The sequence below is a fragment of the Melopsittacus undulatus genome, chromosome 6, assembly GCF_012275295.1.
Source record: "Melopsittacus undulatus isolate bMelUnd1 chromosome 6, bMelUnd1.mat.Z, whole genome shotgun sequence".
Taxonomy (NCBI): domain Eukaryota; kingdom Metazoa; phylum Chordata; class Aves; order Psittaciformes; family Psittaculidae; genus Melopsittacus; species Melopsittacus undulatus.
In genome coordinates this window covers 83,815,969-83,843,710 of record NC_047532.1, presented here as the reverse complement: position 1 = coordinate 83,843,710, position 27,742 = coordinate 83,815,969, and the positions used below count along the sequence as shown (strand labels likewise).

Genomic DNA, 27,742 nt, shown 5'->3' with positions numbered 1-27,742 from the left:
ATCTAACACAGAGAAGCACAATGCCACCCTCTACCAGTCCCTTAGTTCAAACAGCTTTCTTGCCCTCTTAACACCAACAATCAAAGGAGTATCACCAATATGATCTACAAAAGCAGGACTGATGACAAACTGCACAGAGATTGCAATGTATCAAGTCATATAACATACCTGTGCACTTCATGGGAGGAAAATACCTTTTTGCTTTTCTCTCTTTTCACAACTTCCCACCTTTTATGTATTAAATTTATTACATGCAGACAGCAAAATATTCTGGGGGAAACTGTATTTACAGTCTGTTGTCTATGGGTAGAAGTTAATTTATATTGCTAAGAAAATAACAGCTTTTATTAGTGCTTGGCTTTTATTCTGACATGAGTCAAGCTCACAGAAAAAGACTGTCTTTTATGGCTATAAAAATAGTGCTGGCAGTATTACATTACCATGCAGGATGATGGATGGATGGATGAAGAGAGGGCACAGTGGACTGGAGATAGCATGAAAAGAGGGTTTTTTTTCCCCAGCAAAGTTCTATCATATATAAACATTATTTCTCCTGCTACCCCTATTGTTATACAAAAAAATACCCTGAATTGAAGCTCAGTTTATTTTGCAGCCTTATGAAAGAACAACTCCCTCTGTGCATCTTCTATTACTAAACACGTGATGCAATTGTATTTTGCAACACGAAACTCACACTGTGCAAAGGAAGAATTTCAATGGCCTTTGGCTGCTTTATCAACCATTTGTTTTCAGTCTCTGGAAAAAACCTTAGACTTTTATCTCAGTGCTTTGAGCTAGGCAGTCATTTAAACACGATTAATATAACCAAAGGTTGATAAGGGAGCTGTCAAGGAGGGTTCAGTATGTGCCTTGGAAGAAGGAAATGACCTAGCAGAATACAGTATCCTTTGTTGGCAGAGATCAGAAGAATAATGATATAAATAAAGCTGTCACTAAGAGTGCCCTGACATATCCATCATCCCCCATACACAGCCACTGGTGCTAGCATGCACAGTGAAAATATCATAGCCAGAATTGCCCAAAAGAGTAACAGTATAAGGGACACACTACATAATAAATAAATGGCCTTAATTTAAATACAGTAACTATGAAGTGAGGAACAGAAATCCCATTGGAAGAAGACATACTCATTAAGGAAAGTTTCCAAGAGCCTGTGAACTGGATTCATGTCACTCACACGTTATGAGACCTGAGAAAGGCTGGAAGCACCAGGACTGCTCAAAGATGAAGTTTCCAAGAGGCAGAGTAGATCCAAAAGCAGTAAATCTCATTTGGACGCTACAGTCAACAAAATCTTAAGGCACACATCAGAGGAATCAAGCCACATGGTTTCCTAGGAGACAGCTAATACAAAGCAGCACCATGAATGAGGGATGATGTTCTCACCTGCAATGTTTTCACTCTTCCAGGCATGTTTTCCTGAGACAACAGATCACCTGCCACATTTCCTGGTGTAGACTCGAAAATGAAGACACTGTCATGGGACAAGGCTTTGTTTCCCATGCTTCCTTTGGGCCTGGCAAGGAAGACAAGAAGAGTGGTCAGTGCACTGGATACATTCCTCCAATGCTTCCCTGCACTACTTCACCAGGGCAGAAGGATCACAAAGAGGCCAGTGTAGGATGTACCTCACTTAAACTTCAGATTTGTACATATTAGCTGGCTTAGTGTAGTCACTGCTAGTTCCTTTTATACACAGAAGGAAGAAACACATACGGGACAAGTGACCATGGCCACAGTTATGTATCTGTCCATGGCCAAGTTGAAGTACCCAGGTAAGACATTCCTGCTCTGCTCCTATGCTCACCGGGTGTTCAGCCCAGTGAAGCATTGATGAGTTCCCACAGCTGACTGGCTTGTAATTAACTGAGATTGATTGGGGATGGACTATTAAGTTGTGCAGGGCAAATTCTGCACTTGGGTGGCACAACCAGAAAGGCTCCAAACCTTTTATCCACCAAGTTCCATCAGCATAGGCAGGCAGTGTCTGTGTGTGCCTTTGTTCAAAGGATCCCAAGGATGGCCTCTACCAGGATCTTATTCTAGTGTTTGACTGGGAAACAACAGAGAATACTCTCATGTTGCTGGCTGCCAGCCTCATAACCCACAAGTTACAAGGATTCCTTGGCTCAGCTTCCCTGCAGGCAATGCTCTTGCCTCTGAAAGCTGGACTCTGGGTAACAGAGCATGATTAGGAACAGAACTCTGACAAGGAAAATCCAGTAAGTCTAACACTCTTCTACAAGGAAACCAAACGGAAGAGGTCTCTGCTATTTGCCTAACCCAGATTCTCTCTTTATCTAGAAGAAAGCCCTGAAAAACTGAACTTTCATAAATACTCCATGTAAAAAAATCCCAAACAAATTACTTTTTCCTCCTGCAACTCCCTTCTTTATATCTCCAAAGACACCACCTCCTTTCTCTGCTTGACTAACCCTCCTATAGTTCTAATGGTGTAGTCAATCCACGCATTCAATCTGCAAGCTATGCATTCATTCATATCTCTGTAAAACGGATCGAATAAGCTGCCATTCTTATTCAGCAAGATTCATCTGCAATGTAATTCCTGCAGCTCTAACAGCCACACAGGGGTTGGTCTCTTGTTAGGATTCAGAAAAGTTCTATTCTTAAAACATTAATTTATGAGGCATTAATGTATGAGGCTTTCATGGCAAGGGTTTGGGAGTGAGAACATTCCAGGGGTGGTTTCTATGGGAAGGTGATAGAAGCTCCCCTCACATCTGATAGAGATGTTGTATATTTTCTCTCCTCTGTGCAGCTGAGGAGGGGACTGATGGAGCAGCTTTGGTGGCACCCGGCACCCAGATGGGGTCAACACACCACACATGGTTTAAGAAAGAAAGAAAGGAGGAAGAAAAGAAACCAGTGCTTCTGCCTCCAGAGCAAACACACAGCAGCACTGTTCTAGGATCAGTTCTGATACTCTGCATGCCAGAAATTGCAAAGCGCAGGGTCCTGCTATAAACCCTTCACAAGCTGGATTTCCATTGGCTTTCAGGATCAGGTTTTCCAAAGGATTATGTAGCTCAGACTCTTTATGTATTTACAAAGCATGCTTATGCTGTGCAGGGTCTGGACATGATAAAGTTTTTAAGTAGCACAAACATATCCTCTAATGCTTTTGGATAGTCCACCTAATCTTACCTCTAAGGGAAAAACCAGAAGGGTTTTACTCACTTCCTGATCTCTGATCTTGCAAAACAGTTCATAGTCACTGGAGGATAGTGCTGGAGTAAACAGCAACTGAACTTGGAGTACTTAGTTAAGGGCAAGAGAAGGAGTGTGCACCCACACTGCCTCTGGAGCAGGCAGCTGATTTTAAGCCAGATCTCTCCTATGGGCCAGTGGGTAAACTCGGCTGTTCCTAAGCTTTTTGGACTGAGTTAGCCAAGTCACTCTAATTCCCCTTAGCCCAGGGACTGGTTATGTGGTCACTTACTCTGTTGCTGTTATGCTAACAACCAAAATAAAGAGATTGTTGTTTCATTCCCAGATCATTTCTATGATGCAATTCCATAAACACAACAGAGAGTGGGGAAAGGTGGGGCAAGGAGGAACCAGCACCCATGAGAAAGTAACATCTATAAGCTGTTCCACCAGAAGAAACACAGCATCCAGTTTGACCGAATGCCTTGTATGACCATACAAAGCATTTGGTAGCAATGCTGATTTCAGCATGTCTCACTCTGGTCACCTATTTGTGTCCTCTGCCAGTGTCCCCTCCAACAAACCACTGCAAACCACAGGATGTGTCCGGTGTTTTGTCACACATTACTAGTCTGCAGCTTTACAACTCAAGGCCTAGGGTAATACAAAGAGAAGCCTGACAGAGTAGCTAACAAGGGAGTATGAAGAGGGTGAGAAGTTGGAAAACAGACAGATACTGATGCATGAAACCCCTAGTGAGAGAGGTAACCACATTCAGAGCATTGTCCCACCCCAGATTCAGTCACAGATGTGCAATGAAGTGTTGTGTAGCTTGATGGTTTAAGGTTATGAGTGAAGCAGTGTTAGCAGGGTAAGCTTATAGCTTGTATGACACTAACTGAAGAATGGGAAAGTTTTTGAACCAACATCATTCGGGGATCTGAGAATTGCTCTGCAATTTGCTTAAGGACTTGCAAACCTCACTCACATGGACAGCCCTCCATGGGTAGCTGACAAAACTAGAGGTCTTCAGCTGTAACCAAACAGCTACATAAGAAAGTTAAAGCAGCAATCTCACACTGATAATACACCAAAAATACTGTTATCCCTTTACCCCAGCCATGACGTAGGGCACTATGCACGCTAAAAACCAGCAACTCAACTTCACATGTATTCTCTCTACTAGCACTACTCACTCGTCATCCCCTTGTAAAGTTGCTCCTGATCAGACTCTTCCAGATTTCAAGCACTAAACCCAATCAAAACAATCTGGGCTGTCTGCAACTTCAGCCTATGAGGTTGGGTCACCCCTGCCCCTGGCTGCCCTTCCCCTCCTCTCCAGGCTGGCTTTGGAAGCACTAGCAAAGAAGGAGGAAATTCCTGGAATTCCTTCATCAGCATTAGGGCTTGTTTTGCACAAACTTGGACAGAGGTTGCTCCTTAGGGGCCAACTCATGCTTTTATCCTACTGCTACAAGCAGTCTGCTTTCCCAGCAGCTTACCCTGCCTCCTCCGGTGAATGAAGTGCAGTTGTGTCAAGCACGGAGATGCTGACATCGCTGCTGGACTGGCAGGGTTTTAAGTTACTCTCTCCCCTTGGAGGTGGAGGTTCTTTCCTTTTCTTCTTGGCAAAGAAGTTCTTGAAAGTCTGAAACTTGGATTTTTTCTTGCCTGAAACATGAGAGAAATGAACATTTACGGAAGTTGGAGGTGTTGCTTAGTCCAGAGAATGTTATCTTGTAGCTTCTGGAGGGAGCCTCAAAGCTACAGCAGCCCATTCACTTCTAGGTCCTTTGTAAATAATTCAGTGCTGGAGTCCAGTGAAAGGTGAAGCTGCAGTTCTTCCATTTGCTGCCTATAAAGCAATACTGGCATCGAGCTGACAATAGTGGTGCCTACTTAGGTTCCAGGTTTTGAAAGATACACCTGAAGTAGAGAATGTATCTACCCACAAATGAACAGTGATCATGCCAATCATACTTGATACATTTTCACTTTAAAAAGTTATGTCAATGTCTTCAACTCTTATTGTTCTTTACTTAGCTTGGCTTAGTTCTGCTTTCTCTTTACTCAGCGTGTAAGGAGACAACACCTGGAGGGTATTCAGTGTTTGGCAAAAAGACTGAAACTGGCAAAAGAATATATAAACTCTGAAATATAAATATCCTTTTCCACATTAAAACACTGCCCCAGAATAAAAATCAGCAACTCCTCCAAGGACAATGGAGCAGACTTAGATTAAGACAGTGCCCTGCAGGACATGAAACCCCCAAATATAACAGCCCTAGGAACACAATTGGAAAGCTATTAATTCGATTTCATTGCCATTGATTCTCCATTGTCCAAATGAAAACACAAGAAGAGCAAAATAAACCATATGAAACATCACTGACTTATTTAACTTTTAATAACCTAAGAGACTTTAACATTCTCATTTATATTTTCCTTCAGAACACAAATGCTGCATTTTGTCACTGAAGCTTACACAGGGGGGTCAGTTTGGAGTGGTTTGAGCCAAACTATTGTACTAAGACCCCTGTAATTTCTGAAGTACATATGCAGAGCAATAACATCACTGCATATCCAAGCCAAATTCATTACTCAATTAATACTTTACAAGAGTTGGCATAATAAATGCCCACAGCTGGGGGGTTCCTCCATAAGCAAGGCATTATTTCAACACAATTATTGTCTTCTCCCAGCAATGATTTAGTCGGTGATGCTCTGTTTCGACGTGTGCCCTGTATGTGTAGGGATCTCTGCCAATGGGCCTTATCTGGGCTGAAACTGTGCCACCACACAGCTGCATCAGACAGTAGCCACTTTGAGAAACAAACAATGATACTGAGATATACTCACCCTGTCTCCTCCCTGCTCTCAAGCCCAGTGCCAGCACCATGTGTCAGGACATACAAGGACACTGCTACACTGTCCAGCACGGACTGATGAGATGGTTACCTCTCTGCAGAGCAGTATCAGCCACAGAAGACCTACACATTGCTTTTCAAGTGACTTGGGCTGCCATGGAACCAAATTATCTTCCAAACCATGCAGAGCAAAACTATCAGTGGAGTTCCATCATCTGAATAATAATGGATGTGGTGCTCCTTGGAGGATTTATCAGTGGAAGACCTTTGCAATCAGTTACAATGCCTCTCAGATAAAACATGTTGAGTGTCCTTTAGAGAGTCTTTAGAAATGCTTCCCTTTCATTAGTGTCATTCATATCAGCAATTAGACAACCTAGATAGTATTCTCCCACAAAACCTGTCAAAGCTAAGACAGTTTATTTTAGAAGAGCAAAACAAAGGATTGTTTCATGAAAGCAGTGCCCCAAAGCTTTCGGTTCAGCAATGTCTGCTAACACAGGGCAAACAGCACCATGGCAGACTTGGCTACACACAGACAGCTCTGCAACTTAAAGGCAGTCTAAATGAAAAGCAACAACATTCTCATGTACACTGGTCAGCTGACAGCGCTATGAACAGACAGCAAGTCTGATTCTAGTACAATTATTACTGATGACCTTAAGTGGATGCTGGTAGTTCCAGAGAACCAATACCACAACAGAAAAAGAAGTCATCCTAACAGTATTTAAGAGAAACAGACACAAGTCCTACCAGAAAGGATAACATTGCCAGGGTACTACTCCTAATGCTTGTCTGGATCAGAAGTGGTGCTAGCTTTAGAATGGAGCCCATGGAGAGGACTTGCAAACAGTGCCAATGACTGAAACTCATCTGGCATGGGACAACACTTGGGTATCACTGTGCAACTGAGTCCTCTGATGCAGACACATCAGTTACTTCAGTGCATTCTCCAGCCTCTAACTGGGAGATGACTGGGAGACATTAGCCAAAGAAAAGAAAACAAATCAAGTGATACTACAGCCACTTTCTGAAACACCTCAACTTCATATGCTATTCTTCATATTCACCTATCTCCTAGGTCTGAATAGTCTGAACACTGGAAAAGAGGGTTTCCTTTAATTAAAACAATTTGCTGGCATAAGATATTTTCCTTTCTTGCCTATTATTCCATTCCCTCATGGCTGTGTGCATCAGCCCATGCCACTAGATTAAAGAATAAGTGGTTGTCTGTGGCCAGAAGCAGCAAGTGAGGATGCAATGGGGGTGCTGGAACAGTTCCCACAGACAGAGGCTACCTAAAGGCTCAGCTCCCACCTCTGCAGGATCCATCAAAGCCTGCACAACAATCAGCCCTTCATGCTCTAATGTTCTATTTTTTACAATCCAAGCCAGAATCAAAAAGAATACTCTCCATCAGGGGATGACCCTACAGTACTGCACATTCAAAGACACTTCCCATAGTACTGCCAGCTGACAAAGCCAGACAGACGTATTTTACATTACAAGACCCAAAACAACACTGCAAAACAAGCCACTACAGACCCCTGACCATGAAGATAATAAATCCTGACTTCCAAATCCGCTATACATTCACAGAACCCCTGCTTACCTGTACACTCTTCCAGTGTGTCTCCTGTTTCAGGTGACTGTGTGACCTCTGTTGGTCCCGTAGCCATGATGTAGTCACTGAAATAGAGATGAAAGCATCAGTTATATTCTTGCCTACCTTCCTAGCACAATATGGTCCCACCCAGCATGAAAAAAGAACATCTTTTGGAACGTGCATACCCAAATGCTGATCACAGACACAGCTCACACACTTCTTTGCACTTCAGCCACAGAACTTTTACTCATTTCTCAGTAACACTTATACCTCCAGCCAGAACTAACAAACCAGTTTAACTCCTTAGCAGTACCTCTGTCTTTTTAGGAAACCAGGATCAAAGTCTGCACTAATGAAAGATGTCATTAAACTTGCGCAGCAAAGACTGTGATGCTTCCCAGACTCAGAGTAACGAGCCTCTATGACTGCTCTTCACTAGAGCATGACAGCTCCATGCTACTGTAAAACACACTCACAAATGGCTCTGCTGCCAAGGGTTCATATGTTCCACTGTACTCACAGCAGGCAGCAGGCTAGTCTGTCAGCATTATTAAAATCAGTTAAGCATCAGCACTGAAGCATCATCCTGAGCTATGCTACATCGGTGGAAACCGATAGATCAAATTCATTTTGGATCCAGTGCCATCAGCTTTTAGCCACAAGCTTTGAAACCTTATCGCAAGCAGGGCTATTGATCAACCAAATTAGCTGATGGCATCATCTTCCTGCTCGATGAAAACAAAAGTGCAGCCTAGTTTTAAGATCATTCAATGTTAACTGGCTCCACTTTGTATTTTCCAAGACTCTTAAATGGGTGTCTGTCAGGGACAAAAGAATTAAGCTGCAGACTATTAATGTACAAATGTCAAGTAACAATGGAAATATGACAGTTTAGCAGGGCAGCTCATAAATACTGGGCTTTATTATGGGAGAGATCTAAGTGATACATTTACATAGTTAGCAGTTCCAATATACTTTGTCAGGACGTAAAGAGTAAGAAATCTTTATGAACAAATGAAAACACCCAGCAACCAATCCTGCTCCCTTTTCTGTACAGACCTCATCTAACATTTTTCCATCTCAAAGTGGTGTAAGAATACTGCCAAGATAAGCATCTCAATAGCAAGCAAGATTATGATTCTATATGAATTTGACCCATCAGTAAACTATTCTATTTCATCTCTACCACCCACACTCTCTATAACCTGTCCTAAGCACTGGGACTTTCCTGTGAGCCCACATCCTCAGATAACCTTAAAAGATAAGGTGCAGACAATCAGAGGCAGAGGTGATGGGACTGTCACCAAAAAAAGGAGCAGACCATGGAGATAAGAGACAGAGTTCCTGCAAAACCAGACCACAGAAGTAAGCTTTCCCAGCCACCCAGATACACAGACTGCCATGCTGCTCAATGTAGGGAGAAATGGAGGACATAGACTGCAGTGGTTCTCTGTTTTATGACAGATCATCTGTGAGCAGTGAGCACAGGAATGCATTAACACACTGTAGTTCTAAACAAACTCATTCAACTTACTAAAATCAATGAAAAAGTCATTGCAGCAACCAGAGCTGGTTACACCTCTTCAAAATAAGACACACTGAGGAAGTTCTTGAAACAATTGTGTTAGACATACTGAGAAGCAACAAAAACAAAGACTTTTAAGACTTTTTCCTTTTGGATTATCATAACCATTCAACTCTTTTCCCTTTTTTCCCCTCACATCTCATCAACTATCCATGAAAACGTGCACATTTTGATTAAAGTGTTCATCAGCAGACTTGCTCATAGACTATTTCTCTGTACTATAAGGGAATCCAGCCCAAATTTTCCCCCTCAACTTTACACACTGTGCATATTGATCATGTTAGATTTTTCTTGAGGGAAAGGGAAGTGCATCTGATGTAAAATATGAAGAAAGCACTGAACACACTTACAAGGACAAAGTGGCAAGCCTCTTCTTCTGCTTTACCCACCTGTAATACAATCAAAGCAAGAGAAAATGCTGCTTTCAGATCAACCTTTGTTATCACTGGCTCTACATTTATTTGAATTACTCAATCATCTCAGCTCATCACTCAGAATCCCTCCAGCTCTTAGAAGTATTTTGACTGTGACATTTATTATAACTTCAAGCATTTACTTCCAATTGGTTTATCTTTTATACAAGTATAACTATAATTGTAAAGCAGTTCAGCTCTGAGGCAGTCTCTTCACAGTCAAGTCAGCTCCAGCATTAACCCGATTTTATAGTTGAGTTCTCTGGGGCATGTGGAGGTGAAGTGTCAATTGCAAGGGTGCACTGGTTGTTGGCAAATGTGCCCCATTTAGGACCTAATGGTTTGGTGCCTCATCACAGTATCATCTTTTTCCAATGAACTGAACATCACAGATTTCCCCAAGCTTTGAGTTAGCAATGACCAGAAAAAGATACACATTTCTAGTGAAGGGTAAGTTCCATCATTAAAAGCTTGATGACACATCTGAATTAAAGTTGGCAATTAGATAACACTAAGACTTCCAATTCTGGTGGCCGTGAGTTGACTTTACAGAAAAGAGCTAGCAAATGTTCCAAGCAACAAACCCCAACCTGGATCAATGTAATGGAGAAAAAGAGGACAAAACCCCATCAATACAAATACATGTGAGTGCACAGGCATTAACTTATTGAACATTTAGACATTCACCACTTCCAGGCCTTAATGACAGCTGACAGATGCAGTGTCAGGATGTGTCAATACCATGTACATTCAGTTCAGTCAGCTGTACTAACCATGTGTACACAGAGCTTTCCCACAGCATTATGCCATTAGAGACAAACGCTATAGGCATATGGATTTTCAGTGATAAAAATATCAGGTTAAACAAATGTCCTTTTAGAGCAGTACTTGTGATATTCTTCAGGCTAGGAGATGCTGGAGGACAGCATCCCTCACACAGCAATGAAAGAGACTGTCTCCTCAGTGGGGGAGCCATCAGGGCAGAGCAGTGACAGATGATAGCTATGGTTGACTACAAGGTGTTCACCTCTCCTTGCACAGGGTGATGGGCTGGATTATTATACCTATGAATTAATGAATTACTTGCAAGTAGCCAAGCGGCTTCCTATATAGATGCAATCACAATAAACCTGACATTACTAAACCCTATTTGCATTGCAAGGGTGTATTTTAGAGCAGTAAAACTCCTATAAAGTTGGAGAGCTTGCTCTGCTTTCAAAGCAGGACACGGGACATAGCAATCACCACTCAACTGGTTTCATGGTTCAGATCTAGGCTCCCTGGTATCCCATATAAAACTTCCATTAACAACCCTACTGTGTTGCATTCACTTGGAGCTCTTCAACCCATTAAAGGAACTAATGAGTCTTAAGATTGAAGAAAAAAAGAAACCTCCAGGAAGAAGAGAAATATCCTTATCTCCCTTTTAGGAGCTGGGGCAGCTGCAGATATTTGCAGTGCTCTATGGGAAGGCAGCAATAGAGCAAAAGAAATAAAGTCCCAGCATGGTGTTCTGACCATTCCCTTTTTGTTGCTGAGTACATTACTGGATATGTACCTCATGGGAGGCAGAGGAGAATGCTAAAAGAAGAAAAGACGATTCCCTTTCAGTGCTTGGTTTGTGTATTTAAGGACCCCTGGGAAGTTAACACTGTACAGGACTCATGTTTCCTGCATCTAACAAAGGCCCAAGACAAACAGAAACACTTTCTGCTCAGCCTCAGAAAAGGGACAGAGCCTCCTCACTGTCTCTTCAGTGGAGCAGAGCACTTGGAGACTGCCCAGCAAGCAAGTTCCTACCCCAACTTCAGTGTTTCTTCAGGTTCAGTCCCATGCTTCTGTATAAGCATTCCCGAAGATCTTATGACAGAGTGATCAAAGGAGATGCTGAACCCTAAACAGCCCCTTTCCTATCAACTAAATGCTTGAGGAAATAAAGACTCAAGAATACGAGGCACTGCATTCAGTTAGCATCTTCATAGCCTATAGGAGACAGACAATGGCAAGCAGCCAAGAGGAAGACATTTTTGCCTGGAGCTTTTAAAGATCAATTTCCTTCATGCTACAAAAATGATGTGAAATAAAGCTTATGCTCCAGATTTCAGGACACATGGGTCACCATAGGGAAACGCACACCCCTCATCTGGTCCTCCAGGCCACCACCCTGCAGCCAGCCCAGCCAGAACACATTCCAAAGCTACTGTAGGACCCCTCTATTTCTCCTGACCACCAAGTTTCAAAGGAACACAGAATACAAGATGGTTTAGTATTCAGAATACACTCTGCAGCAAGAGGTGACTGACAGGTTAAATTTGTACTGTACCTTATTAAAGCACATGAGAGGACTTTGTTCTGACAAAATGTGCTTAATTGCTTCCCTCCCTGGGAACCCTGCAAGGAACTGTCAATGAACTCGCTAATCCAACAACAATTACATGAAGTTCACCCTCTGCAACTCTACAGAACAGGATTTCAGAGTCAACCATAAAGCAACAGCAGAGCCAGAAAGATTTCTATTCAATTTTCACACCCCTTGAGCATATCAGAAACCCAACAAACAAAGCTCCCTTTGCTCTCCATGCAATGAGCCAAGCAAACTGCACTTCAAGGTCCACTGTCAGGGAATGTGCTGTGGGATCCCACAGAAACTTTGCTGAAATAGAGTATAACCCAACAGGACAGAAGGAACTGGGATCTGACCTTGCACAGCTGATTCCATTGTACTCTGTTCTAGACTATAGTGTTCCTAGGATGAAGTTCCCAGGGGTTTTGCCAGCCCTGAAGCTGGTATATCCTAGTCGGACCATGACTGTTTCAGGTAGGCGTCAGAGAGCAGCACAATGAGCAGTTTATATTATGACACTTGTTACTGCCTCCGCTATCAGTGACAAAAGGAGTTCACAAAGTTAATGAATTTGTAATTTTCACCAAAGGAGGGAGGGTTTAAGGACATTTAAGGTCCTTTTCCAAGGATCAGAAATAATACAGCAATAGTCATCAATAGTAGCCATGAGGAAGTCTGGATAAGCAACTAGGTAATAGTATCAATAAAATACTCTCCCAGGATCAAGTAGGGGGTCATAATTCCCCATAGCAACAGACAACATTCAGCTCTGACCCCAATGATATATCCAGAGCAAACAACCGTCAACATAAAGAGATCTATTCCCAGCTTTCACCCTTTGCATTCAAACACCCCCTCACCACCCTCTGTCCCCACACCTTGGTTTCTCTGAGGCTTGCCAGAAGACAGGTCCCAGTGTGCTGAACCCTTTTCACCTACATTCTGCTTTGAGAAGCCTCTGCCTGACAGCGGTTCTGTAGGGTTTCTGCAATTCAGCAGTGCCTGAAGCATTATGTGCTGCCCTCCCAGCGCGTGTGTGTAACACTAATGGAAAGCAGCTGGTGGGCTGAAGCTGACTTAAGGAAAAAAAGTAACAGGAGGAAATGCCTTTCATAGAGTCACACAGGCTTAGGCTGTAATTGTGAGAGAAGCCAAAAGGATAAGAAGGGGGAAGGGCAAATGAGAGAAAAACAGTCAAAAGCTACTAGGGAAAGCAATGGAAATGCACTCTGCTACCAGTGAAGGAACTGAGAGAGTAAATGCCTCCGTCCCATGCCTGTCCCCACAGACTCATGCCCTCTTAGCAGCCATGCCATTTGCTAAACCACTGCAGAAGGGTCTCCCTGCAGAGCAGACATGACTGCAGTGTATATACACAGACCTGTAGTACCTTAAACCTGAGGCAGGGACCAGTAGTAAGTAGAGCAGCTATTAGCTTGTACTCAGCTTGAGAGGCCAAACTGAAGTCCAAGCTACCACAGCTTTGTGACACTTGGCACCCACACCAGAGATATCATCCTGGTTTGGACATATCACTTCAAGCTGCCCTCATACAGCTAATTACTCTGCAGTGCTTATCAGCATGACCTGGTGTAGGTGCTGTCAGTACAAGGATCTCCACTGCAAGTCGATAGCTGCTCAGACCGTAGAGCAGATATCTACCTCTTTGCCAAAAGCTAAGTCAAATGTTTCTGAATAGCCCATCCTGATATATTTGTCATAGTTTTTCCAGTGCATTTTCTGGTCTGCACTAATCAGGAGAAATATGACAGAACTTGGCTCAAATCAAGACTAGCACCAACATAGTCAGGATCTAAGCACACCCAAGAGCTCAGCCAACATTTTGGGCCTAGACTGCCTCCGTTTTAAAACTCAGTTGAATTGCACCATTTGGCATTAACATAGGAATAAGTTTGTGCTATTCCCATGTAGTAAGTCCTTTTCTTCACACTACCACACTGGGGAAATTGCAGGAAACAGCTGGAATGAGGATCTTCTTCTACTCTTCCTAAAAAGAAGTGAAAGCAGCAGCAGAGTCATCCAGCAACTGTGTTAAGGAGCTAGTACATTGCCAGCAGCAGAGGCACTCTCAGATCTACTTGACATGGATACACTGGGAGTAGTTGGGAAAGAAGGGGAACATGCATTTAAAATCAAGGAGGATGTAACCAAAGACTGCCTTGGACAGTTTGGGAGCTACACCGAATGAGCATTACTGCCTTTGGAAACAGTTTCAAGAGCAAAGCAACAGGAAATGTCAAGCCACAATCACTAAATAGCAGACATGCCTCATGGTAATGGGAGTCAAGATGTCAGCGTCAAGGAAAGCTTATTGCCTCTGCTGACAAATGCAACAAATACGCATTATCTTCCATCCAGACCTGGTGCTGTGCATATATGCCCACTGTTTTCTACCTTCTGTGTGCTTTTTACTCCCTCTCCAAGCTTCTAATTGACTTTGTTCCACCTGTGGCCTCCCAGCATAAAGATAGATGTCTGATACCTGACCTGTGGTGAGCAAAGCCCTGGGAGTCCACAGGCTGCTTTGCAGGGATCACCCAAAGGTAGCTAAGGAAAGGAGTTTACCATCAGCTGGCTTCAACATGCTCTACAGGAGCTTGGAAAACTGTGTTGCCTGAGAAAACTCCATGGGAATTGCCAATATCTGCAAACTGTGAAGGTGACAATTATTAGTTTAGACAGTAAAATCTTTGAGACAGAGCTCATCTTATAAACATATGCTTGCAGATGGAGACTACTGAGCTGAGACTTGGGAGAACTGCCTGATTTTCCTGGCTGGATAACAGGGCAAGTTACCAGATTGCTGATGGCAGCAGTTATTTAGTGCTCAGCCTCGAGTTTCTTTACCTGTGGAATCGAGATGGTCACAATGAATGCCTGGAAAGCTGTGGAGGAGCTAAGCACTATCACCACTACAGGAGACCAACATGCCAGAATCAAACCAATTGACACTGCTATCAGGTGCTACCACTATACAAAGACATAAATAACAAAACCCATAAAATGATGCAAGAGCAGCCTGCATACCTGCCATACCCCTCACTTGAGTCTCACACTGATTCCTAAGATCTTAGTCTAACAAAATAAGAGGAATCATTGCATCCTGTGCCTGAAAAAGAGAGTCTGGAGACATTTTTACCCAATTAAACTGTTTGAATATTGCAGGGAAATGAGGTTGAAACAATAGCAAACAGAACACCAGAACTGAAACATGGCACTTCAGGCTATGTCTAAAGCTTTCCTTTCTTTTTTCAATGGTTTTCCAAAACAGACACCACTCAATTTGGTTAAAGAGCAGCTTGAGGATGGGAAAAAGTAATAAATACCTTCAGATAGCTCAAACTTCCCAGGACACGTTTCTTCCAAGAGGAGACAAAACAGATATTTAATGCCCAAGAATTCAAAGTGCGCTGGGAAAAAAGAGGCTATAAGAAGAATTTCCAGGGTGAACTGTGTTACAAATTTTCACTCTGAAGATCAAAGTGCCCCAGAAACAGTCAGCCATCTTTTGGCTATAAAAGAGCAAATAAAACACAGGCTTTGTGGTCTCAGATGCTGCCTTTGGCAGGGAACTCAGGAAATCTCTCTTCATATGAAGTTCCAAAACCTAGCTAGAGCAACATCTACTGCCTGCATACACATACAAATAAAACCAAGGCCAGCTCCTTCCTATGTTGAAAGACACTGTCTGGCTGGCTAAACCTACCACCCCTGGTGGGTTTAATCCAGACCCCATTTTGGCTGCTGATGAAGACAGGCCTGTGGTGGCTTCCAGGCTTGCAGAAGGAGCTCTTCTGTAGTTATGTCTCCTCTCTTTTGCTCTAAAGGAAACCTCCTGGTGTCCCTGCTCTTCTCTCCTGGTTGCTTCTCTCTAGAGCCCCAAGTTAGTCAACTTTGGAGGTACACTTGGTCTGGAAGCACATGGAGAACTGTCAGAGTTAAGTGAGATCATACATGTGCTTAAAGCAGTCCCTGAGCCATTTCTGTCCCAAAGGGCATTTACTGACTTTTCTCTTTAGTATGAGCAATCACTAAAGAGGGACCCCAATTCTCCAGGATTGGAGACACAAATACCTCCCTAAAATAAAATAACATAAATTAAGATTATCTGAACTATGGCTGTTTTGCACCAATGGAATACCAAATACAATGGAATACCAGCAAACAATTCCTCTGCACTTCCATCAGATCTGTATTTTCCTACCTCCACAGTTAGCTTGACAATGAACACGATGTCTGCATCATAATTCTGGCCTAGAGCATTCAAATACATCTAATTTGCACCTGAGCTACTACAGGGATCAGAACTGTGTTGTTAGATGAGTGATACTTACAAGCCCTGGCAAAAGTGTAGTGTTACATATTTTTGAGAATGAGTAAGCATAAATGTATTAATCATGAATAAAAGTCAAACATTTATGTCACTGATTAGAGTTATTTTCTCCACAGGAGCGGGTGTGGGGAGATGGTTTGTATCTGTGCTGAGAACAGTGCTGATAACACAGGGATGTTCCATAACTGCTGAGCAGCACTTACATGGAATCAAATGAGGAGGCAGGGGGTGCACCATGAGTTGGGAGGGGACACAACGGGACAGCTGACCCCAGGGATATCCCAGACCATGTGGCATTGTGCTCGGCATGGGAAGCTGGGGAGAAGGAGGAAGGGGGGACATTGGCAGTGATGGTGTTTGTCTTCCCAAGTCACTGTTACGTGTGACAGAGCCCTGCTGTCCTGGGGATGGCTGAACACCTGCAAGTGCTGAGTGAATTCCTTGTCCGACTTTGCTTGAGCTCAGCTTTTGCTGTACCCATTAAACTGCCTTTATCTCAAGCAGGAGTGTTCTCACTTTTGCTTTTCCTGTTCTCTCCCTGTGCTGCTGTGGGGGAGTGAGCGGCTGCATGGGGCTGAGCTGCCGTGGGGGTTAAACCACAGCAGTCACAAAGATACCAACATGCTGTAACACGGTGATAGGACAGACCGCAGGACACCCTGGCATCTGCACACCCATATGAATGCAGCAGCACATACCAGTATAACCATACAGTTAAAAAATGAATTATTATGTGTGTAGCCCAGGTCTTGGCTTTTTCATGCATGTGGTGCTGGGAATGTTGAGCTGTTAGCACAGCCCTGGCTGTTAATGCAGAGATGAACAGTGACAGCTCAGCATCTGCAAGCAAAATCAGACAGGAGATCAACTGACTGACTTTTTTGTTTGGTTAAGCAGTGACTCCCACAATGGAGCCTTGCAGAGCCACCTGCTTCATACAAATAATTATGAATAATATAACAAGACTGAAAAAATACATCAAAACTCTGCAGTTTGTATTTGCTGTATTCAAAATGCTGCTTAAAACTCTCTGATCCACAGTAGTTTTACCAACTCTAAAACTACAACAGACTTAATGCAGGACTGTATAAGCTTGGATCATGCTCTAGTAGAGCACCTGGCACTGAACTGTTTCTTACTTTTAGAAGAAATTGGTAGGGGTGGAGGGAACATCAACCTTGGAATAACTTTGGGTTTTCTTCCTGTTTTCCCACAGATAGACCTATCTGAGATTTCCCTAGTTTGAATGGTGATCAGCTCTAGCTGCCCTACACCAGCTCAGGTAGGCTATATACTAGAAGCACACCTTGAGCCTACTACATTTGTGTCCCACATTCAGCTTCTAAAGCCAATTCTAGGGTTGACATCACAGCCATTAAACTTTCCAGACCTCTGTACAAGGGGAAGATGACAAACTGACCTCTCCAGCTGGCTGTAAAGGTACAAAGCTACACACTTTGAGCAGCAGAAGTTTCTGTATAAGAAGAGAACACAAGGCAAAGTTATGTCAAGATGCTTCTACTTCTCCAGTGCAAGAGAAGTAGAACAGGCAGCATTAGAGGTGCAAAACTGTCAAATACTCAGCACCTTAGTGATAGGGGAAGGACTGTTCTACTGAAACCATACAAACAGGCATGACTGCTTGGAATTCCTCTGCCTAACAGCCAGCAAATGCACCACATCACTGTGGCTGCTAAAACAAACACTATCCAGAGAGAAACATGAGCAGAGTGAGGGGAACGGGGAGATGTGGAGCGACCTACTGATGTACTAAGCCAGAATTGGGCTTCTTGCACAGAGATGAGTCAAATGGAATGAATCAACAAAGAGAAATAGTTGATCTTTTTGTTAGTAATACAGCACCATTGTACTAACTGTGCCCAACTGTCTGCAGTGCCATGGCTCTGCCACCTCCTGACTGCTTCTGTTCACCCTTTCTACTGTTCCTGAGTAAGAAAAGAGGACTTAAGCCTCCACACATTTAATACCAGTCATAACACTGAACAATCCCTGTGACCTGAAGACAAAATGCTCGCAAATGTCCAAATGCTCTGTATAATTGCCATGTACAGGAACACACTCATAGGTTGTGTATTAAAACATTTCCCTGAGATACTCACAATGCCTGGGGAGCCCTTTAACCTCAGCTCCCCCTCCCTGACTTGTCCCAGCTGGGAGAGCTTTCCACCTTCCTTTTCAATGCTCTGCCTCTTGCATGTTCCATAAGCTGTTTCTGAAAACCCAGTATTGTAACTGCTGTGTGGATCCAGGGGTTGTCTCTGCACTGGTGGACTTGCTTTGCTGGGCAGGGGCCACCTCTCATCCTCACATGTCTTCCTCTCAAAAAAGCGGTTTTCCTCTCAAAAAAAACCACTGAAAAGTGGTTAATGAGTGATTCTTGCCCCACTGACCCCACAGACCACTGCCGAGCTAAGTACAGGTATGCAGGGGGATGCCACAAGCAAGATGTCCAGAGCACTCAGTGTCTCACTTTAAATAACCTGAGAGACATGGAGAGATGCTCCATGTCTTAAACTGTGCCAAACAGCAAAGCATCATGTGTTGTGGACAGTTGACCCTGCAGTGATTACATGCCTTCAGAAAGTGATGGGCCACAGGAGGCAAATGAGCTGCTGACAAAGAACCAACAGTCCTAAACTGCCCCATTCCCCACAGTGCTGAGCTGCTACCTCAGTAGCAGTTGGTGGAGCTTTAAACCACTTCCAATTCACTTGCTAGTGTCCAAGCTAAAACTACAGCTGCTTGCTGTGGATGGGGAACCAAGGGCTGTAAGGACCCCACACACATATAATAGCTGTAAGAAGTGGATTATGCACCAAGAATGAAGGGACTTCTGGCACTCCTGCCACTGTGCCCTGTGAACCTCTCTGAAAAGAGGGCTTGAGGCAAAGGTGAGGGAGGCAGTGGACAGCTCAGCTGGTTATCCATCTACACCATCTTGGCAACAGTCTTGGTAAACACCAAAAGCTCTTCTCAAGGCTCATCTGGACAGGCAACAACGCGAGCTACAGCACCAGAGCAACAGCACCTAATCCAGAAAACACATTTTGCTTGATTTCGTGGTCATAACATTTCATATTTACAATGACTTTCATCACAAATGATCTAAAACATATTAAAAATCATACTGATGAACTTGCTTTGCCCAAATGCTGAACTTCTTTGCAGAGTGCACATCAGTATTCTTTGACAATTTCAGGCTAAAAGAACACATCCTACTGGAATTGCAGAGCTTGGCATAGCAGAGCACATTCAAACTGAAATATGTCCATAATTCTGGGATTGCTCGTGAAAGGCACCACGAAATCCTGCATGACCACATTAAGTACTGACCAGTTAAACACATTTGCTTATAGTCTGCTATAGAAAGCAGTTCTGAGCTGGCATGCAAAGCTTTCAGCCAAATATTTTATATAACTTCTAACATACTATATTTGTCTTTGAAATTGGCAGTTTGCGCTGACCATCAGTGAACCTCAGTATGCCAGCAACCGCACTTTCTGCTCATAACTATGTATTCAGCTAGTACCAAAACCAGAGAGATATATGAAAAGATTCCTCCACAGGCTTTAGAGAAATTCATTCTATATGTCCAGGTCTAATATCTTTCTGACACCATACCAGGACCAAGCACAACAAGACTCTGTAGCAAGGATGATGAGCTCAGACTAATTTTAACCTCAATAATTACAGCCAAAGCAGTACATGAAATTTGTAATGACTGCAAAGTACCAATAATTGCACTTGGGAACACATCACAGGCCTGAAATAACAGGTTGAGGAATACAGTCTGTACAGATATCAAGTGTAACAAGAAATAAGAATGTGTTGAAGAAAAAACCCTGTTCCTCATAAATCAGGTGGGGATCTACCAGGATCATACACCACGTGAAAGAAGCTTTATCTGCCCAGCTGGTTTAGCTTCTCTCAGACTTCCAGTTTTCTTTTAACTGCATTAGATGCTGGAGGATTCTGGGGGGGGGGGGAAAACAATTCAAGAGCCAATCCTAACTTCATCAGGACTCATTCTTGGCCCTTTTGCTGGTTCTCACTGCATCATCCCCCTTTATCTAAGGCAGACTTACTTTCAAACATCAATTCCCACTTATAGACACAGTTACAAATTTCAAAGGAGGAAAAGAGTCAATATAGGATGTAAATGCTAACTGAAATCCAATAGGAATTGTGTGCCTTTGACAATGCATATTTCTATAGGAGTAATGTCAAACTGTTGTTACAAGGGATACAACCTTCAGAAGAGGGCAAAGGAGAAACAGTGACTTGCCAGCTTCACTTCTGAACCGCCTTCTCCCCCCTCTGCTAACAAGGACCTACCCATACATTTAACCATCAGCATTCACATCTTAAGCCTCAAGATACAACTTTGCTTGCCTTTCACTGTGCACTTCCACTTTCTGCAATCCCACACTCTGCAAGAAAAGAGCCCTCTACAGTCTTGCTGATGCAAAACATTATCAAAACCCACTGCTCAGTTTGTGCAGCAGAAGTTATTGTTCCATTCCCTAGCACGGAGAACGTCAAAGGAAAAACAGAACATATCTTTAGGGTGGTTTAAAGCACAAAGACCAACATACATTGTCCCATTCTCTTCTCCCTTTATAGTCTGCTCCAACACAATACGTCAGTGAAGCAATAAAAATATGTATTTAAAATACAACCAAATCTGTCAACAGGGAGCGATTACAGAAACAAACCTCAGGTTGCTTATACAACAACTGAGCGCATCAAGTTCTCAAGAGCATTCACTGCCACATTTCTAACTGAGTATTTTTAAAAGCCAGTGTGCACTTCTATATTTCTTATTTTTATATGTTAATATATGAACAGTATAGCTAATAAAGGACATTTTTCCCTCTTGCTATAATTAGACAGGAAAAGGTTCTTAATTCCTTTTTCAATACTTCATGTTTATACTACAAAGGGAAAAAACATCAATGTGGTATTTCAGCCAGGACTGATTTTTTGCACTTTTACATTCAGAATAGTACCTCATCCTCAAAGCATAAGCACTTTTTCCAGTGCTGCTGCTGAAATACAACAAAGACAGCATTTCAAAGTATGCCCCAGACTCAGCTCACTTGGGAAAGGTGGAGGGGAGGGCTCAGCATGGCACTTACTTCTTACTTTTCAGGCAACCGTAGAACCCAGCCATGGTCCTTCCTGGGAGACGTGCACACACTTAATTCATCCTGGTGTGTGGCTCCTGCAGCTTCATATCCTGCTCACCAAATGCCCATACACACACACAAGAAAGCCAGCATGCCGATGCAATTACCAGCCAGATAAAGTTCCTGATCTGAGGCCCTCAGACTCTGCTGAACTGGGTCCAAGGAGGGTTGTGCCTGCTCCATAAATGGTTATGAATTGTTAACTCCCCCTTTTCCTGTCTCCTTCCAGCTCCTGGTAAGCACAGCATCCTAAGTGTAAAATACCATATGGCATTTGATTCTGTCTCCCTGTGGGACTAATGAGAGGCTTGATTGTAATTAGGATGTGGAGAAGCCCTGAGGAGATTGTTATTGTTAGTTTTTAGACAGAGAAAGGCTACAGAGAATACTTGCAGCATCTTTTGAAATAACCACTAAGAGCTGTAGTCATCCTCCAGCACAAAGAGGGTGCAGGGGACCTTCCGGAACAGGTATTACCCCATCTCCCTGTAAATCACAGTCTATTCTAACAAGCTATTCTGCACATTAACAGGAAAACAAATAATAAATCCATGCAATATTGCAATGTCAGGCAAAAAGCTCTGGAATTTAACAGCTGGTACACACAGCATGTGAGACAAACACTGCCTGATGATGCCCTCTGTATCAGTGAGTAACTGGAGTTACTATCACAACTGAGGAGGTCTTCACTGGGTGTGGAAGGAGGAAAACGACTATGGTTTAATGCTGGGGAATAGAAACCTCAAGCGGCTTCATTCACAGGGGTGACCCAAGCTTCATACATTTCTGACTCTGCATTAAATTCATATGGAAATGTATCAGCTGTTAATGACCTCTGTTGAGGTAAAAGCAGAGAGGTGAGGAAAGACACTGCTTGTGCTGCCTGCACACAACCAGGGAGAATCAGTAGCCACAGTAACAGAGTGTTAGCCTGTTCCTGGAGGCACGTGTCTTGGTACAAGTATCAGCTATTGATTAAAAAACAAGCATGCATACTTAAGTGTACTAAGTTCATAACTATCATAACTATCATAACTATCATAACTATCATAACTATCATAACTATCATAACTATCATAACTATCATAACTATCATAACTATCATAACTATCATAACTATCATAACTATCATAATCCTCTGGTGAGGAGTCTCATAACTGACCCAGCTAGTTTTGGAACAGTGCAGAGCTTTGAAATCTATGAACAGACAACACCATTTGGCTACGTTATACAAAGCTCCTTACACAAAGAAAAGCCATGATGCACATAATAAACAGCAGCAAGTGCAAGGGCCATCACAAGCAGAAACCAAATCATATCCCACTCTTATTTTCCTATATAACAGGGAAGAGAAAACCTCTACAAGAGCCAACTTCAGTGCCATGCACACAAGAGTTACAAATCAAACCCGACCTTAAGCTGCTACACTTTCTCACTCCTGGGAAAAGACCAGGAAGCAAGAACACAGTAACACCAGTTGAAGCTTTACCCAGTGAGTTTCCCTGTTGTCCTCAGTTATTGCATTTGTCATGATGACTTCATGCTGAACTCTTAATCTCAATAGAAAGGGCAACTAGAGAGCATCAGGCTTCAGCCATTAGAAAAAGCCTGCGGAAAAAGAGCCAAAATCAAGGCTCCAGTTTTGGGGGCATTGAAGGAACTCCTGGAGATTACCAGCGAAACCTTCTGACTGCCTTAATGTACAAACCCTTGGATTTAGGATTGCATCTGAAACCTGCTTGGCATTTAGTGCAGAAAATGCTGCCAACGGAAACATTTCTAGTAAGAAATGAAGGAGACCTTAGGAGAAATTCACATTTGTGTTCAAAAGCAAGATCTAATGGCCTGCCAGTGGGAAGACCCAATCCCTAAAGCCAGTGGAAGGGTGTAATCCTGATGGCTTTGGGAGAATTTCATCACTTTAACTGGTATAATAACTGGTCTATAATCTTCAAAAGCTAACATGAAACAGATTCCCTGTCTCCTAACCTACTCACATAGTTTGCCTTCAGAGTAAGTTTCCTTCCACTATTCTTTTTTCTTTCATGTATTTTTGCCTTGAAATAACTTACTTGAACATGCAAATCTTCATCTGCTGGGTCCCATTCAAGTCAAACAGACCTGTTCCCAGGAACTGGCAGTTCAGTATCAGACATTGCACCATCGAGAAATCCCCTCACTTTCCAAGAAGCATACACTAGTAAACAGTCATTAAAAGTAATTACCCCACCTCAGGATTCGATTAGTTTTGATTCTCTATCTTCATATCAGTCTCCAAGCCACTTCATGGTACCATTTATTATTCACTGCTCTCTCTGTCACTAGCACAGCTCCAAATTGCTACACACTGAGCTTCTTGGGTACAGATCTGAATCTCAGATGCTGATAAACACATGGCTCTATGTCCACAGGTAAATCAGTGCAAGTAAGACTTCACCCCTGGTCTGACAGCCAACTAGTCACTGTGCTGACATTAGCTCTTCACTTGCTAAATGCTACAGCAAATAGGCTGCTCTATTGCCAGATAATTAAAGCTGTTTTGAGCTTGGAAAGTAGATGAACAACAAATAACCACAAATACAGACTTTGGCAAAGTAAAGGTGGTTCATTAAAGATAGGGAAGACAACAAGTTTAAACACCTGGAAGCTGAATCAGATCTGGATTTCCTCTGAACTCTGTGGCTTGGCTTGATTGAAATACCCAGTCTGGGCCCACTTTCCTCTGAAGATTACAGCCTTCCCCATTGACTTCTCCAAACTCACCATCAATGCTTTCCCTCAACAGCCTACACCCCTGTGATCACTGCACACCCAAATCCACCTCAGTTCACCTTCTGAGTGTGCAGACAGAAGCAGCGCAGGTGGCATGCTGCCCTCCCGCAGCGCTGCTAGCAGTGATGGAGATATAGCAGCAGAGCTCCCAGTGCCTGATGAACTTCCCAACAAGTTTCTTAATCTCTCCAAAGGGAATGAGGGTGGCAAGTGGGAGCAAGGCCCAGGAACCCAATCCCTGATGCCTGCACCAAAATACAGCTCCTAGAATCAGGAAGGCAGCTGTTCCACAGGCATTTTTACCTGTGTCATTGCAAGGAAGGTCTCTTCAACGTAAGTAACCAACACAATTAGTAATCCAATGAGGGAAACTCAAAGTGAGCTAAAAAACACTGGCATGTTTCCACAGTCACTTCCTACACATACGTACATACACAAGGTACAGCCTGACAGCAGGAGTGTTAGGAGCTACACACACAACCAGCAACTCAAAATATGTTTCATGTCCAACAGACCTACTCCTTTTGTTACAGCCTCTTGCAAGGTCTCCGAAGGCTCACAATGTCCTTGCCTTCCACCACCTGACACTTTGCAAAACACCCATTCAGAGCTGGCGAGCATGCAGTCATCACACAGGAAATCCCATGATTCACAAACATGGATGTTTGATTTATATAGCTTTTTAATTTACTTTCACAAAAGAATGAAACTTTCATGTCAGTTTTTGACCAAAGAAATGTAGGTAGGAACTGAAATCCTACTATTGCAGATTCTCTGTGTATTTTGGTGTCTCTGAACTGAATTTTGATAACAAGCAGACTTTGCTCTCTCATTTTCAGCCTTTAGCCTCTACCAAAATCCAGGCTACTTCCACCTCTCCTACTCACAATACCAAAGTCACACTTGACTGTGTTCCTCTGGTAGGTTTTGCTGTGGCAAAAAAACACAGTGTCTATCAGGTGAGAATTCACTAGAGGTTTACAGCTCCTTCTATCACCACTGCAATGCATTGAGCTATCTATGTGCACTGGATTTTATATAAGGAAGATCCTGTGTATTTCTTACATGTTGCATTTGTACCCCTAGCAATATTTTGCACTTTTCAGTTACTTTCCCTCTCTCCACCTTTCCCAGCTACTATCAGCCCCAGCACCATGTGCCCTCCTGCATCCTGTGATGTCGTTGAAGCTATGCAGCTGTACAGACCCTTCCCTCCTTACAGGGCAGGGCTGTGTACCCCCAAACAACTGACATCTTCTGTTCATTTATGTCACTCGGAAAATGTGACCCAGTCAGTGTGTCAAGGTTGGAAAGGACCTTAAGATTATCAAGTTCAAACCCCCTGCCCGGGCAGAGACACCTCACACTAAAGCATGCCACACAAGGCTTCATCCAACCTGGCCTTGAACACTGCCAGGGATGAAGCATTCACAGCCTCCTTGGGCAACCTATTCCAGTGCCTCACCACACTCATCATAAAGAGCTTCTTCCTTATATCCAATCTAGACCTCCCCTGTTTAAGTTTTAACCCATCACCCCTTGTCCTGTCACTACAGTCCCTAATGAATAGTCCCTCCCCAGCATCCCTGTAGCCCCCTTCAGATACTGGAAGGCTGCTCTGAGGTCTCCACGTAGCCTTCTCTTCTCCAGGCTGAACAGCCCCAACTTTCTCAGCCTGTCCTGGCAAATAGGTCTGGTTTGGAAATTCTCAGTGAAAGCCCTTCAATGCTAAAGAAACAACTAAATATGTATCACTGATGAAAGCTGCAGCATCAGAGCTATAAACAAACAGAGCTGCAATCAAGTACTGTGCAGAAAACAAAGAAGTGAAGAGATAAGAGGATTTCTGCCTTGCAGAGTTTATACATCCATCTGCAATTAATATTAGGAGGAAAATGAGGGTCAAAGCCTGTCTCTGAAACTGAAAGTCAGGGGCCTCTAACTATGCCCTATATCAGCTTTGTATTCATGCATATAAGCCTGAAGAATTTGCCATAGTTGGCCTGGAGTGTAATTACTCTATGTTGCTCTAATTATGCCTATTCTTACACTTTGTGTACAATGTGTGGGACTGGGGGGGATTTCAGTTGTTATTCCCTGTTAGAGGACCTCCCACAATCTCCTTCGATAAAAAGAACATTGCAAAGGAAGCAGCAATACATATGAGCTCTTTGATTCCAGTGTTTGGTAATTCCGAGGCAGTTTACCACAAACACGCTCTCTTCACCTATGAGGAAGGAGTGAAAGAAAACTGTGGTGTGGGGTATTCAGTGAATTACTGAGTTCTAAATATGGCCATAAGGATACTGGTTTGCTAAATCTGTCCTTTGTGTCCCCACAGTCACATGTGAACTCTTCCTGGATTATCTGGAGATGAAGGTCAGGCCATGTGTTATTTTGAAAGGTAATTTCCCCTAGATCTGCAGCAGGATCATAGATGTAAACTCAGACTTCAGCATCAGAAAACACCAATTGCCAAACAAGTGATAGAGATAAAGGCATTTTACAAATCTACAAGAACTGATTTGCATGTAAATATGTCATTTATTTATAGAGAAGTAACAGCATCCCTGTATACACACACAGTATAGCCAGGATGTGCTGCCTCTCACGTATCCTTTCTCATCCAAGATCATAAATCTAAAATGCTAAGATTTTAATGAGTCTGAATGAAAAGCAGATTATTTTTGACACAGTGGAAGAGTTTGGTATTTCCTGTGAAAATAGAAGCATGGTCAATATTTAATATACTGGGAAACTATGGTTCTTTTGTCCAAGTGTGGGGAATGCAGAAGCTGAACAAAGGAGCTCTATTTCTACACATTCTGACTTAAGAAAATACCATGTTAAAAATATTAAGTTCCAACAACATCACTTTTCCTTCTCAGTGCTCAGGCAGGCACCAATACACAAGACCATCTGGAAAGAAATGTGAGAAGGCAGTATGTAGCTATAGGCACATGGACCAGTGCCTAGTCTGGATGTCGAACATCAGAGCTAACAGTGAGTCTAAACAAATATCCTGAGACGATGTGAATAATGAATTGAGTTTTCCACACCCCATTCTTCCCAAATTCCTCTCTAGGGATAGATCCAGTCCATGTCCTTGCAACGCTCTTGCCAAGCTCCTTTGGAGACAGATCAGATCAGCATTGCCACTAATGTTTGTGCTGTGAACAGCAATCAAGTTTAATGACTTCCCATGTATATTAGTTTTGCCCTAAAATGTAAGCCCACTTCTTCAGAATTACTCCTGATTTGTTTGTACAGGTATAAAAAAGAGGAGAACCAGAGGCTCACACATCTGGAATAATATTCCTAAAGCCATCAACATCCTGAATGTCAACTGTGACTGGAATGAAAACTCAAAAGCGAAGGTCATCTCTGATACCATCTCACTGC

At 43.0% G+C, this 27,742-nt stretch overlaps 1 protein-coding gene across 3 annotated transcripts in view; it reads right to left on the bottom strand.

Moving 5' to 3' along the window:
* The window catches only part of KIAA1210 (KIAA1210 ortholog), a 38,103-nt gene extending 16,408 nt beyond the window's left edge, over positions 1 to 21,695 (bottom strand). The window contains exons 1-5 of one of the 3 annotated variants that reach the window (XM_034064276.1): positions 21,518 to 21,695; positions 9,598 to 9,636; positions 7,669 to 7,745; positions 4,692 to 4,860; positions 1,408 to 1,537 (exon numbers count right to left, since the gene is read on the bottom strand). In XM_034064276.1, coding sequence (XP_033920167.1) covers positions 1,408 to 1,537; positions 4,692 to 4,860; positions 7,669 to 7,745; positions 9,598 to 9,636; positions 21,518 to 21,552 — 450 coding nt within the window. In that variant the 5' untranslated portion in view covers positions 21,553 to 21,695. Of the gene's footprint in view, positions 1 to 1,407; positions 1,538 to 4,691; positions 4,861 to 7,668; positions 7,746 to 9,597; positions 9,637 to 12,882; positions 12,962 to 21,517 lie in introns of those variants that run through there. The other 2 variants (XM_034064278.1, XM_034064277.1) reach the window with 2 other exon arrangements.
* Between the last annotated feature and the right edge of the window lie 6,047 nt (positions 21,696 to 27,742).